We start from the raw sequence: 15762 nt of genomic DNA on the forward strand, positions 1-15762 counted from the left end.
GACCTAATAACGCTTCATTTATTCATTCATTTTGTGTGCCATCTGCAGTCAAAAAGCAGGGCTCAGCACTTTTGGGGAGGCGGAGCCCTCCACGTCACTTGCTGTACAGTACTAGTCACTTCTCAGCACTTCAGTGTGTGACTTTTCTGTTTGTTTTTTTCTGTCCGTTTTGTTAACTCAATACGAGTCCCGAAAAGACAACAGACCGGCGTGGAAAGAAGGAGAGAAAAAAGAATATTGGCCAAGAGTGCATTAGATTAGATTAGATTAGATAGTACTTTATTTATTCCGTCAGGAGAGTTCCTTCAGGAAAATTAAAATTTTCAGCACGATCCCATTCAAGATCAGACAAACATTACAGGGAGACAGAACAGGATCGCTGACGGGTCTGCCGGCTTCCAGCGCCCCTTACAAAAAAGATAAGATACAGGTAAACAAGGGGGGGGAGGGATAGAAGATTAAAATAAAATAAAAAAATCGGTCTTAGCCTAGTAGTAATGGCGCTCGCAAGTATGAAAACATCAAAAAAGTTGGCTTCGTACCACAGCTAGTTTTAATTGTGATGAGACCTGACTTCTCTGGAAAATTATGCCAAAGCAGACTTATTTCACAGCAGAGGAGAACACCTACCTTTCGTTCAACGGCGCCTGTACACATGCCCCACCCTACTATTCTTCCGTTCATCCTGTGGTATGTAAGGGGATTTCCTTTTTTAAAAATGTTTTTATTGTAGCATCATGGTTGTTAAAGTTAAGTATTTTGGTGATTTCTTATCATTTGTGAGGGCACCAAACGGACTTCTGTGTGTGTGCGCGTGCTGGTAGAGCAGCTTGTTTTGTTGTTGTTTTGACGTGTTAATAAAGAAAAAGTTGATCTGTTGCGCCCTTCAATCCATCAATTTTCTACCGCTTGTCCCTCTCGGAGTCAGCCGGGGTGCTGTTGCCTATCTCCCCTTGTTATGTTTGAATTACAGTACTGTATAAAATTTCATATTGTGTTTAAAGTGTACAAACTAAAATATAGACTTTTGTTGAGGCTGGAACCCATTATTAATATTTACATTGGAGAAATTTGCCTCGCTATACAAACTTTTTGATTTAGGAACCCTGTTCAAGGACCAGTTATGTTGGTAAACTGAGGTTCCACCGTATGTGGTTAGGACAATGTTTGACCTCAGAGCCTTCTTGAGCCATGAAGCCCAGCATCAGTCTCAGTCCAACTTGGGAGAGCTGGAACCACTGGGTACCAGCAGAGTACCACACCATGAGGCAGTCCATCAGCGTCACAGACTCCTCCAGCACCTTCTCGGTCCACAGCGCTGGGTTGATCAGGCCCTCAGCTTGCAGGAAGTCTTGTACCATGTGAAGCAGACGCACCGCGTTCTCCGTGTGTTGAGGCAACGTGGCGGCGGACGCCTCGCGGTTGTCGCTCACCGCCCATTCCAACATTCGCTCCAGAAGACTGTGCACAGAGAGGATGGGACAGTGGACACTGTTACCGTGGAAGCATCTACTCCAGGTGTGTCCAAAGTGCGGCCCGGGGGCCATTTGCGCCCCGCGGGTAATTTTTTAACGGCCCTACGCACATTCTAAAAATACGATTAAAAGAATTAAAAACAGAAAAAGAGGTATAAAAGAGCAAACAGGTGAAATGTGACAAGAAAATGTTGCAATGTTTACTCTAATAACACAAAACTGCCATGCAGGCTGTTATTTTCTGTAAAAAATAATAATCAAAATTAATGTCACATTAAATATTCCACTTTGAGACATTTTTGGGGGAAAATGTTGCATATTTTGTGTTTGACATATAAAAAACAATTTTTTTTTTTTTTCTAAAGAAGGGCCTAATAAGAACAAACAAAAAACAGAAACAACAATAAAAGTTATAATTGACAGATGGAGATGGATCTGAAGTTGATCTCAAGTCGATTGTATTTAAAGTAAACAGTAAAAAAGAAGTTTTTTATTTTTAATGACTAGGACCCTTTTGGATCCCCAATAATTTTAGTAGGATTTTTTCCCCCGTGTCATTGCTAAAAAAAAAAAAATTAATTAAAATCAATGCTGTTATGTATTGACATTTTTAAGGCTCCAATTATTATATGATCTCAAATATTCCACTTTAAAATTTTATTGGGGAAAACTATTGCATATTTTGTGTTTTTTTTCCATAACAAAACAGGGTTTTCTTTGACAAAAAGGGAATACAACTTAAATCTTTAAAAACGTTATATTGACAAATAGACCTAATGTTGATCTAGAGATTTAAACCTTGAATAAAAATAATACAAAATTATGAGACATTTTAAATATTTTTTTGACCAAAATATTGTGGGGTCCCAGGGACCAAGCCTGAGTGAGTGGAAGCCTAAATGTATATTTGTACACATATATTGTATTGGTTTTTGAAATAAAAAAATATCAAAATGGCCCCTGCTTGCGTGGATTTTTCAGTGTGCGGCCCTCAGTGGAAAAAGTTTGGACACCCCTGATCTACGCGGAGTTCTGCTGACCTGAGTTTGATTTGGTCGATAGGAAGCAGCAGCTCGTTGGCTGTCCCCAGCTTGGTGAGAGCGGAAAAGACTTGGCCGCGCTCCAGCCAGGCCGAATCGTCGGAACCTTCAACTCCACGCCACATCACACACAGCAGGATCTCCAGCAACATGCTGCACAGTTCGTCCTCAGCTCGCTAGGCACCAACAACAAACATTTTTTTTAGAAATGGTAAATATGGGTAATCCCTTTATCTCACCTCTGTGGTATTGTAGGACTCCCCCAGTGAGAGGTTGTCACTGAAGAGGAAGGTGTCTTCAGCCAGGGAGGCGTTTGCGTCCAAACTCCCCGAATTCGTTGGAAAAGGTTTGGAGGTCTCAATTGGTGAAGGCGTGCTGGGCCCGCTGCCAGGTGTCTGGCTGCCACTGTCCAAGCCCTCATAGGTTTGCAGGTGAGACAGATCCAGGGTTAAACCCCCGGATTTCCCCACCACCCAGGGCTTGACTTGGGCTTGTGGCTCGGTGGAAGCGGAGGAAGAGGGAGTGTCCAGCAGTGAAATGACATCGCTGTTGTCCAGGCTGTCCACGGAGCGAGTGTCGCCCATGCTGAGCCAGTCGTCGTCCGGGCGGTCCAAGCGGCCGGCGCTGCCCGCCCTCGTTCTACGATCTAGTGGCAACTCTAGGCGGTTATTTATACTCCCACCGGGCCGGTTTACGTCCAGGCTGCAGTTGCTGACTGTGTCGGCATTTCGGGATTGGGACGAGCCTTCGCCCCGCAAGTAAAGTTTAGTCAGCGTGTCCTGCCAACACTGCTGCTTTGAGATCTGGAAAGCAGCTTCTTCTTGGGACTGTAGCAACTGATACACCTAAACACACGGTAAAGAGGACCTTCTTGAAAGTCTTCTGGGTAGGGTTCTAGAAGCTATTGAGGTGTGTGTTTAAAGGGAACTGCACTTATTTTGGAATTTTGTCTATCATTCACAATTTTTATATGACAAAGCACTTTTTTATGCCTTCCAACTCACGAGCAAAAGTCAGCTAACAATGGTGCAAATGTGAGTCGCTGTATTCCGCCTATTAAATATATATACATAATATATATATATATATTTATATATACACATAAATAATAGAGAGCGAAAGAGAGAGAGATAAAGAGAGAGAGCAAGACAGAGACAGAGACAGAGAGAGAGAGAGAGAGAGAGAAACACATGCACATACCGTATTTTTCAGACTATAAGTCGCAGTTTTTTTCATAGTTTGGCCAGGGGTGCGACTTATACTAAGGAGCGACTTATGTGTGAAATTATTAACACATTACCGTAAAATATCAAACAATATTATTTAGTTCATTCACGTAAGAGACTAGACGTATAAGATTTCATGGGATTTAGCGATAAGGAGTGACAGATTGTTTGGTAAAGGTATAGTATGTTTTATATGTTATAGTTATTTGAATGACTCTTACCATAATATGTTACGTTAACATACCAGGCACCTTCTCAGTTGGTGTTTTATGCGTCATATAACGTACATTTATTCAGCCTGTTGTTGACTATTCTTTATTTATTTTAAATTGCCTTTCAAATATTCTTGGTGTTGGGTTTTATCAAATAAATTTTCACCAAAAATGCGACTTATACGCCAGTGCGACTTATAAATGTTTTTTTCTTCTTTATTATGCATTTTCGGCAGGTGCGACTTATACTCCGGAGCGACTTATACTCCGAAAAATACGGTACATAGATATATAAAATAAATATCGGCCAATACAGATAAAAGAAGGCAGATATTAATATACCGTATTTCCTTGAATTTCCGCCGGGGCGCTAATTAATTTAAAACCCCTTCTCACTCCTGCGCTTACCAAAGGCATGCGGTAAAAGTAAGCATGCGCTAATTATTTCAAAACCTCTTCTCACTCCAGCGCTTACCAAAGGCATGCAGTAAAAATTTGAGTGTGATGTAAGCTTGGACCTTAAATCCTACTGAATAGCTCTTAATCTTCTTCCCTTTATGCGATTTCAAATTACCGGTATTGAAATCAGCCTCCTCCATTTTGAAAATGATGACAGGGAAAGTGTCACTCGTGACGTCACGAGTAATACTAAGCATGCGCTAATTATTTTGCGAAGCGAGTTTGATCCGGCAGTAATTCAAGGCAGGCGCATGCTATATGCCCTGCGGTTATTCAAGGAAATACGGTATGTCAAAATGCCAAATTTTGGCGCAGATAGTCGATTCGGCCGATAATCAGTTAATCCCTACTACGAATATAATAAAACAATCACTTACTGCACAATGTCTGCTGTCACATGATGCCGACTAATCATAAGCAGGTTTAAAAAAAAAAGGTACCGCAAACAAGTGTCTTTTCATGTCTTTCTTGCCATCTCCGGGTAAAGGTTTAATGAAGTTGTCAAAGTTTAAGTCCACAGCCTTCTACTATCCAGGTGAGAGGCATGAATTATAACCTACAAATAACTTTCACCAACTCAGGGGCTGTGCAACAGCTCACCGGCTCAATATGTCATTATAGCAGCATGTGCAAGTTAGTTCTTCGTGACCACGGTGCCGCTAAAACTAAATTGTCCGTGTTAGCGATTATGATAACAATATTGCTAATACTTGCTACATAATTAGGTCAGGAGATGTAAATAGAGTATTGTTGCCCTTTTTTTGGATGTATTTTTAGAAGGCTTTATAGACAGAATAGTGTACTCTCATAGGCTGCATTGTTAGCCACCTCATAATTACTGTATATTACAAGACAGACTGCATAAAAAAAGAAAACCTTGTGTTCTTGTCTGACATAGGTATTGTAAATGATAGGCAAAATTCCAAAAATAGTGCAGTTTCTCTTTAAGGGCATTGCCTAACAATTATTTATTGAATTTACAAGTCAAAAAAGTAGGTTTAAGGACAAATTTAAGCAAGTTCCTCACCCTTTTGCAGACAATGAGCCTTACGCTGGGTCCTGATCGATGAGTTAACTGAACCAATGCCATCAAGTCCTTGTAGTGCACCACATGATCTGTACGTTATAAGGAAGCAATGTTGGGTTAGGTTTGATACAGTGTGCGCTAAACTGTGTTGCATTAGTGGGAGAAAACAGCTGACCTGTATGGAGGACCTGGTTGAGGACACAGCGAACGAGCGTTGGAGTTATGTGAAGATCGGAGAAGATCAGCGACAGGCCACTGTAACCCGCCTCCCTCAGCCTCAAACGCTGCTTGTTTTTCTCATAGACACGGTCGCATCGCAACATGCGCTCAAACAGCTGTGCAGAGGGACACGCAAATATGCATTACTTGTGTGATTATTTGTTCTTGGAAGTTATGTGAATTGAGTATGTTCCAAGCTACGTGGTGGGAAAAGCAGTGGAACCTCCAATGACAAAATTGTCTAGAAAAGTTTGTCTTTGGAAACAAATTCCCCCATAATCTTTTAAATAATGGAATTATGGGAAAATTCTTTCCATCCTTGACAACTACTACTACTACTAAGGGGGAATAATGAGCATTAAGTAAAGTGACAATCATCAACAATAATAGTCCTACAGCTTTATGAACTATCAGTGAAAACATTCCACAGGCGCTGCCACCAACAAGCGCTGCCACCAACAAGCTCCTTTCGGTCCGCAGACCGAAAGATCTATATATATATATATATATATATATATATATATATATATACATATATATATATATATATATATATATATATACCTATATACAGTATATATATATATATATACACACACACATATATATATATATATATATATATATATACACACACATACATATAAATATATATATACATACATATATAGATAAATCTAAAACATATATATTTGTATATATATATATATATATATCATATATATATGTATATATTAAACAAAGTAAAAAAAACATTATATACATACATACATACATACATATACATATATTAAACAAAGTAAAAAAAACATAAATATACATATATCTATATATAGATATAGATATATATGTATATGTATATAGATATGTTTTTTTAGTTTAAAAAAAAAAATATATATATATATATACATATATATATATATATATATATATATATATATATATATATATATATATATAAAATGTTTCTTTTAGTTTGTTTAATGCCATTCTTCTCAAAGAGAACACATTTTTTATATGGCAAAAACTATATATATATATATATATATATATATATATATATATATATATATATATATATATATATATATATGTATATTTTAGACCAGTTGATCTGCCGTTTCTTTTCTTTTTCTCCTATGTCCCACTCTCCCTCGTGGAGGGGGTCCGGTCCGATCCGGTGGCCATGTACTGCTTGCCTGTGTATCGGCTGGCTGGGGACATCTCTGCGCTGCTGATCCGCCTCCGCTTGGGATGTTTTCCTGCTGGGTCCGCTGTGAACGGGACTCTCGCTGCTGTGTTGGATCCGCTTTGGACTGGACTCTTGCGACTGTGTTGGATCCAATATGGATTGAACTTTCACAGTATCATGTTAGACCCGCTCGACATCCATTGCTTTCCTCCTCTCCAAGGTTCTCATAGTCATCATTGTCACCGACGTCCCACTGGGTGTGAGTTTTCCTTGCCCTTATGTGGGCCTACCGAGGATGTCGTAGTGGTTTGTGCAGCCCTTTGAGACACTGGTGATTTAGGGCTATATAAGTAAACATTGATTGATTGAATGATATATATATATATATATATAATATATTCCAAAGTGAAATTTTGATTGTTTCATTATTGTTTGTTGAGTAATCACAGCTTTAGAGAAAAAAACAACCAACATTGCAGCTTTTTAATATTAAAGTCAATATATCGCAAGTTTTTCCTGTTACATTTTATCTGTTTGCTTTTTTATTCCACTTTTATATGTTTTTTTCCCTTTTCTAATAGAATTTTTCAGAATGTGCCGCAGGCTGCAAATCTCCCTTGGGCCAGACTTTTGACACCCCTGGATTGGTATAACATGAGTCATGTGACTTTGCCCGCTGGAAGAAGTCTTTCTAAAGAGCCAAATTAATGCATCTTTGCAGGCAGTGTTCAAAAGATTATATATTTAATGATGACATACTCAATGTAATGAAGTAAAAGTAGTGTTTCTTCCAAACAAAAATACTCAAGTAAAAAGTATGTTGCTGTAAAACCACTCTGACAGGTAGAATTGATCCAAAAAGCAACTTAAGTAAATGGAATGGAATAAATGTAGCTTATTACTAACCACCTCTTGGGATAGTTCGTGTATGAGCGGTCTGTTATTTGGAGGTTCCACTCACTGTGTTTGTTTTTCAGGTGGAGTGGCAGCTCACCTTGAATACAAGTTCCCTGAGGCGGTCTGTGTATTTGCTGTTGAGAAGCAGGGCGTAAAAAGAGTCGGCTGCTCCGGGCTCAAAGAGGAGCAGGAAGAGCTGGTCCCTGCATGGACTACTCTGAAGCAGGCTGAGTAACATCTCCAACAGTCCACAAATCTTCAACACACACAAAAAAAGGAACCAAACTTAATATCCCAAGGCCTTATTTTGAAGAGTACTTATTGGTGCATGAAATCCAGCTGTCACTGTACGGGGCTTAAAATGCTTACTGAGACGATAATGCTTCAAAATATCAAAACAGGAAAGAAAAAAGGGGATGCCTGGCGGGAAATGAGCCGGTAACTTCCTGCAAGGGCATTGCTGCAGGAATTCTACCGGGGAACCAGAAAGGTCATCTCGCTATCCACGCCGAGGAGAAGGTTATGCTTGCCTTGCCATTTGCTGCTTATACAGTATATGCTTGATCAGTGGTGTGCCTTCAGGGCCAGCAAGGCCTTCTCTGCTGGCCTAACTTAACCAGAAATCATGATCATAATTAAATATAAAAACACTTTTTAATTTACTTTACCTAAGTATCTAAAAGTATTCATATTCTGTTCATGTCATATTATGCTCCTTCCAATACTGTTGTTTTTAGGTTAGAGTTTTTATCCAATCAGAATTCAGCTAGCTTATGTTGCCACGCTGTAGGCGTCTATGCACTGTAAGTGAACGAGGCACATACAGTTGATAGATAATTGCAATAACCAATCAGATCACGAGTTGTTGTCAGGAAGGCCTTCTAGCTGGCCTCACGTTGAATGTGACATTTACGCGTCCTGTGATTGAATACTCACTGGTTGATAGGCAGTTGCGATAGCCAATCAGATCACAAGTTGTTGACAATAACCTATCCAGTTAGCCTGATGTTAACGGGACTGTGATTGGATACTCACTTGTCACTCCAAAGTGAGTATGCAATCACAAGTTGCAATTTATTAAAAGCAGGAAGTGTTGCGCCGCAGCCATAGCAGAGAAATCACCGATACTCACTTTTTAACCCACTAAGAAGGAGGACAAAATGTTGATTAGGTGGCAGATAGAGATTTGCAAGGCCATTTTCAAGAAGGATATTTAAAGAGAAACTACATCCTGTAAGACGATGTCGGCCGGAAGCTAGTTCAGCTGTCCGGCCAATTCCACTTGAATCAACTATGAGCGGTACCACTGGCTTGTATGGCGTTGAATGGGTGCTACAAATTCAAGTTCAAATATTTTATTTTTTTATTTTTTCACATTTAATATGTTTTTTGCACTTTTAATTTTGACAGTACCACATAAGATATGTTTTAATTGCTGATGCGGGTATATTGATTTTTAAATGCGCCGGAAAATAAACCGTTTTGTACAATGTTAAGTTGATTCAATGCGCAGTAGTGCGTAAATGTGTTTCTGTATAGTATTTCTCCAGCAATGGTCATGTGGGGACATAAATGATGGTATTTTAAAAGGTAATAATTGAAGTCGGACATAACTGAAGGCCTGGGTGGGAAACGCACGGCCACCACCACTGTGTTTGATTATGTCCAATCTACAATCACGTGGAGGGGGTGGGGTGGAGTAATTAAATGTGGGTGCGGGGCTGGGAAAAGATTCAAATATTCTGTTGGCATTGCAAAATATTGTCAACATTTTCCTTAATTTTATTGTGAAAAACGCATAAATCCAATTAGGGAAGCACAATAGTTTTTTTTTCAAGCCGAAAACGATACAGATAACGTCCTACTTCTCAGGACCAATATCAATAACTTTTTTATAGCTATTAATTTTCAAATTCACACTTGACTGTAGATTTTGCACACTTTTCTTTGGGGCTGCTTCTTCGATAGACGGCGGATTTCAAAATAGTCGTTTTTTTTTCTTCTTTCCTTGTGAAATGTTTGTTGGTAAATATACCACAAGAAATCAACGCCATGCTTGTTTACAATGAGCACAAATGGAAGTTTGGACACCTCCTACGAGGTGAGAAAAAAGGTGTGTTCGATTTGCTCATCCACCCTGCAGCACTATACGGCTAATCTCGCCTCATTGTAATGTTTTTTTCTTGTTATTTGGAAGTTATTTTTCAAGGTTATCAGATTTATCTATGTGACATCACACTTCCTGACCCGATGATTATCTGTACAATATTTATTGTGCGCCCCTAAATCTAATAATAGATCATTTGGAGCATATGCAGAAATAAAGTGTTGTACTTAAAGCCATGGAGCAGCTTCACAATTAATGGGTAATTTGTCAAACGAGACAAAATAAATAAATACATCTTTAAATAATTACAAAAATGTGTCATTTATTAATAATTCTTCAAATTTAAAAACAAACATGTTAATAAAAGTACACTTGATGGCTGAGTTTGACAAATATGATAATTTCATGGAGCGCTTCCTCAAAGGTTCATCAGATAATTAAATAAATCATTCAATTATAAAATAATTAGTAAATTAAATAATTAAATCAACAATTACATGATTAAATATTCAAATAATTATTAACTAATGAGACAATGAATACATATTGAAAACATTAATTACATCATGAAATAATATGTCAGTTTACATAAAATATACTAATGAATCATTTATGAACACATGTAAGTATTTTATTCCAATTACAAATAATTAATGACCCATTTAAGTATACATTGAAATATTTATTTATTTGCTTTATTTGGTACCATTTGACCCTCCATAATTTGGTGATTGACATCATTATTTTAATTTAAAAGTACACAAGACAGCTGAGTTTGCCAGATAATATAAATTCATGGCGCGCTGCCACAAAGATTAATGAGAAAATGAAATAAAAAATTCAATCATGAAACAATTGATTACGAAAGATAATAATTTAATCGATAATACAATGATTTAATATTGAAATATTTACACCATTAAATAATGATTAAATATTTGAATAATAATTAATTCATTAAATTAAATGTCTTCTTACAATAAATAAATAACACATTTAAAAACTCATTTATGTAATTTATTCCAATTATAAATTATGAATGACACATGTAAGGAATACTTTAAATATTTATATATTTATTCTATTTTGTCCCATTTGACCTCCATAATTTGGTGATTGACATGATAATTTCAATGTAAAAGTACACGTGACAGCTGATAAAATAAATTCATGGAGCGCTGCCCCACAAACTTATGAGATAATTCAATGTATCATGAGATAATTATTCAATTAAATAATTAATTTAAAGGGTTAAATATTGAAATAATTAAATGAATACATCTTTGAACAAGTATTTGAAATTAAATGTCATTTTACATTACATAAACGGATAACACATTTAATAGCACATGTATGTCTTTTATGCCAATTATAAATAATTAATGACACATTTAAAGAATAATTTAAAGATTTAAATACATATTCTATTTTGTCCTATTTGACTTCCATAATTTGGTGATTGACATGATAATGTCAATGTAAAAGAACACGTGACAGCTTGGGTTGAGAGATAAAATAAATTCATGGAGCGCTGCCCCACAAATTCCTGAGATAATTCAATAAATTATGAAATAGTTATTCAATTAAATAATTTAAATTTGGTGCCCAAGACCAGACTTAAGACCAGGGGAGACAGGGCCTTCTCTGTGGTCGGCCCTAAGCTCTGGAACACTCTGCCGCTCCATGTTCAAACTGCTTCCACAGTGGAGTGTTTTAAGTCACGTCTTAAGACCCACTTTTATTCTTTGGCTTTTAACACTACGTGAGTTATGTGGTCCTCTGTCCTCTGTGTTTTTTATACACTTTGATTTCTATTTTACTGTTTTGATTTTACCCTTTAAAATAGTTTTTAATCATATTTGTTTTTCTATTGTTTTTATTGGTTTTATATTTATTTATTTTTTGTTTTTATTCAGTCATTGGTGGAGCATAATATGTATATATATATTTTTTTTTTTATATTTTATTTATTTTTTTTTTTTTTTTTACAATTGTTTTTAACATGGCTGTGCAGCACTTTGGAAACGTTATTGTTGTTCAAATGTGCTATATAAATAAAGTGGATTGGATTGGATTGGATAAATGATTAAATATTGAAATAATTAAATTGGCCCTAGTGTGTGAATGTGAGTGTGAATGTTGTCTGTCTATCTGTGTTGGCCCTGTGATGAGGTGGCGACTTGTCCAGGGTGTACCCCGCCTTCCGCCCGATTGTAGCTGAGATAGGCGCCAGCGCCCCCCGCGACCCCAAAAGGGAATAAGCGGTAGAAAATGGATGGATAATTAAATCTTTGAACAATTATGGAATCATGAAATTAAATGTAATTTTACATTACATAAACGGATAACAAATTTCATAGCACATGTATGTATTTTATGCCAATTATGAATAATTACTGGAACATTTACGGAATATTTTAAAAATGTATTTATTTAATTGTATCCTATTTGACCCTTCATAATTTGGTGACTGACATGATGATTTAGAGATGATTAGAGACACTTGATCATAGTTCATATTGCGTCAATAACAGGATGTGCCCTCTTCACCTGATCCTCATCCCCGATGGCGGAGATATATCCCACAATGCTTTGCATCTCTTCCTGGGACATGCCCTTGCCGATGTAGTACTTGACGAGCCCGTAGAGAGACGTGCGGATGGTCCGAATGTCATCCTCACTCAGGTCGCCGTCTTTATTAGTGTTTTTCCTTAGAACCAAGAGCCGAGGTTTGATGTTGTGCCAGACAAAAAAACTCAATAACAACCGACTCTCACCCATAATAGAGGCGAATGGTGTCCAAAAGGAATCGTACTCCATATTTCTTGCGGAACTGCTTCCTGTTGTCTTTGATGACAGTGCTCACATACTGTATGTGACCTGGAGAGGAAAACAACCAGCATAGCACAGAAGTCACTTTGAATAGCTCAATGTTCTGGATATATTGTCTTTATTTGGCATTTTAGGATCTGACCTATTCGTAAAGGGAAGTCGCCTTTATTCCAGATGTTGAAGTTGAACAGGAGATGTGTGTGAAGTTGCTGCAGCAGAGCTTGATTCTTCTCGTAGGTCACCTGCTCTATCAGCAGCTGCATAGCCACCAGGACACTGACGTCCACGTGACCGACAGGAAGCTGAAAAAGCAAAGCATGGCTCCAATATACAGACTGTATGAATTTACTGCTAAACCCAAACAGCTTCCTCATATCACCAACACACTTAAAAGAGTCACGTTTAAACAGGTGTGACGATTTTGCCTTGAGCAATTATTTGAGCATTTTAATCCGCAACTAAATGGAGACTTTGCCATGGTCTAAATCAGGGGTGTCAGACTTGTTTTCATCCAGGGCCACATCGCAGTCATAGCTGCCCTCAGAGGGCCGTTTGTAACAGTGAATGTAAGAATATAAAAGTATAATCGCCTCATTATATTATTGCCTTTGCATTTGGTTATTTGATTTTTGTAAATCGTAAATGGGTTGGGTACGATCAGTGTCAGAGCTTGGTCCGCATTGCCGGCAGTAAGTCGGACACGCTTCCAGTGAGGGTTGGACTCCGCCAAGGCTGTCCTTTGTCACCGATTCTGTTCATAACTTTTATGGACAGAATTTCTAGGCGCAGTCAAGGTGTTGAGGGGTTCCGGTTTTGTGGCCGCGGGATTAGGTCTCTGCTTTTTGCAGATGATGTGGTCCTGATGGCTTCATCTGGCCGGGATCTTCAGCTCTCACTGGATCGGTTCGCAGCCGAGTGTGAAGCGACCGGAATGAGAATCAGCACCTCCAAGTCCGAGTCCATGGTTCTCTCCCGGTAAAGGGTGGAGTGCCAACTCCGGGTTGGGGAGGAGACCCTGCCCCAAGTGGAGGAGTTCAAGTACTTAGGAGTCTTGTTCACGAGTGAGGGGAGAGTGGATCGTGAGATCGACAGGCGGATCGGTGCGGCGTCTTCAGTAATGCGGACGTTGTACCGATCCGTTGTGGTGAAGAAGGAGCTGAGCCGGAAGGCAAAGCTCTCAATTTACCGGTCGATCTACGTTCCCATCCTCACCTCTCCCGTCCAAAGGCAAAACCTAGTAACTCACTTCTAGCTGATTTTGAGAAAACAAAGGAAAACCAATTGATCTTGATGCTGTCTTACAAAGATCTACAAAGTCATCAAACGTATAGATGTTTTCTTGAGCTTTCATTTTCTTGCCGATTGAGCCATGGATTGAATCTGCTCTCATGAACGTGTGCCCTTTCTCCAGATATTTTATTACAATTTCGGGTGGGCCCCATTCTGCGTTTGCACATTGGGCAAGAGCCGTGTACAGCGTCCAGTTTTTATTTTGACCTCCACAGTTATCTGCCCAAAAGAGTATGCAAGGGGAAGAATCAAGAACAATACATTTAATAAAGGTGCTTGCAACATCCTGGGCCAATCTTCCAAAGATCCCCTCGTGCCATAATATCACATAATCAGGTTGACCGTCGGCCCCCATTCGGGCATCCTGACCAGATGCCCGAACCGCCTCATCTGGCTCCTCTCGATGTGGAGGAGCAGCGCCTTTACTTTGAGTTCCTCCCGGATGACAGAGCTTCTCACCCTATCTCTAAGGGAGAGCCCCGCCACACGGCGGAGGAAACTCATTTTGGCCGCTTGTACCCGTGATCTTATCCTTTCGGTCATGACCCAAAGCTCATGACCATAGGTGAGGATGGGAACGTAGATCGACTGGTAAATTGAGAGCTTTGCCTTCCGGCTCAGCTCCTTCTTCACCACAACGGATCGGCACAAGAAAATGGATGGACAATTAAAATGCAAATATAGCTTCACTACATTAGACATCATTTTTGCACTTAATAAACTTAATAAAAGCTCCAGACTTCTTCTCTTTGATATTATCACTACTGCCACAAGTGGTGGAAAAGTGTATTACAACTGATATTTTTTGCCACCCTCAAGGGGGCGCTCACGGCCTATGGTTAAGAAACACAGCCGGAGAAGTGTGCTTTGCAAGGTAAATGCTGTACGTAATTATTACTTCATAAAACTACTGTTAGTGTTTTATTGAATTGTTTTCAATAGAATGTTTGTTATCTAAAAGTTACTTGTTCTTTTTAAAGGCAGGCACATGTTAAAATTGTGCTGTTTTCTATTCATTTCAAGGGGCAACGCTTTTTGCAATACAAGTTTTTCAAGATACGAGTTATGTCATAGAAATAATTAGAGTCACACCCTAAAGGTACCACAGAAAACAAGTAGCTTAGCACGTTCACAAATGCCCACACTTATTCCGTCCCAGACAAATTGTATGCTACTAGTAACCTTTGGATCAAATGTGAAAAGTTTTTGCTAAAGACCAACTGGCTTGTGTGATAACGGCATTAAAAACCTTCTGCAGCAGGGCTCCCAGTGTCTCGATGCCATGCGAGTACAGAAGATTCTCCTGGTTTATTGCATGCCTCTGCAGAAAATGCTTCAGCAGCAACAAGAAGGTGGCCACCAGATTCTTCTCGAGGCGCGCTTCTGGTACAAAGAAAAACATTTCACACCGTGCTTGTTAACACACTGTGCCTGGGCTGGCATGTCGAGGGGAGGGCAAACGGACCTGAAGCCCTGTTAGACGGGAGAATGACCCACTCTCCGTCAGCAGGAGTGGTCACATCTGGGGTGATGAAGTCTGATCCCGTTGACGCGTCACTGGCCTGTTGATCGGGGGCCACATAGGCCAACTGCTCCAGTATCAGGAAGACCACAGGCAAGCCGCCTACACAATTGATCATATCCTGCCAAAAGGTACAATGTGCAGTATTTAAAAGGAGCCATATGTAATAATTTAATCTCAAGTCACCCCACATATGTCAAAAGGCATTTATAAATCCTGTTATTTTCCAATACCTCTGTAACTGATAACAGTAGTTCAGCCGGG

General features: G+C 38.9%; 1 protein-coding gene across 2 annotated transcripts in view; it reads right to left on the reverse strand.

Annotated features, from left to right (window-relative positions):
* LOC133544370 (neurobeachin-like protein 1) overlaps positions 1–15762 on the reverse strand; it is a 154622-nt gene that overhangs the window by 59758 nt on the left and 79102 nt on the right. For both annotated transcript variants that reach the window (XM_061889607.1, XM_061889606.1), the window contains exons 21-31: positions 15442–15619; positions 15226–15359; positions 12829–12988; positions 12632–12734; positions 12405–12564; positions 7845–8003; positions 5615–5774; positions 5440–5528; positions 2755–3360; positions 2516–2691; positions 1173–1461 (exon numbers count right to left, since the gene is read on the reverse strand). In XM_061889607.1, coding sequence (XP_061745591.1) covers positions 1173–1461; positions 2516–2691; positions 2755–3360; positions 5440–5528; positions 5615–5774; positions 7845–8003; positions 12405–12564; positions 12632–12734; positions 12829–12988; positions 15226–15359; positions 15442–15619 — 2214 coding nt within the window. The remainder of the gene's footprint in view (positions 1–1172; positions 1462–2515; positions 2692–2754; positions 3361–5439; positions 5529–5614; positions 5775–7844; positions 8004–12404; positions 12565–12631; positions 12735–12828; positions 12989–15225; positions 15360–15441; positions 15620–15762) is intronic.

This window comes from Nerophis ophidion, linkage group LG27 (assembly GCF_033978795.1).
Source record: "Nerophis ophidion isolate RoL-2023_Sa linkage group LG27, RoL_Noph_v1.0, whole genome shotgun sequence".
NCBI classification, from domain to species: Eukaryota; Metazoa; Chordata; class Actinopteri; order Syngnathiformes; family Syngnathidae; genus Nerophis; species Nerophis ophidion.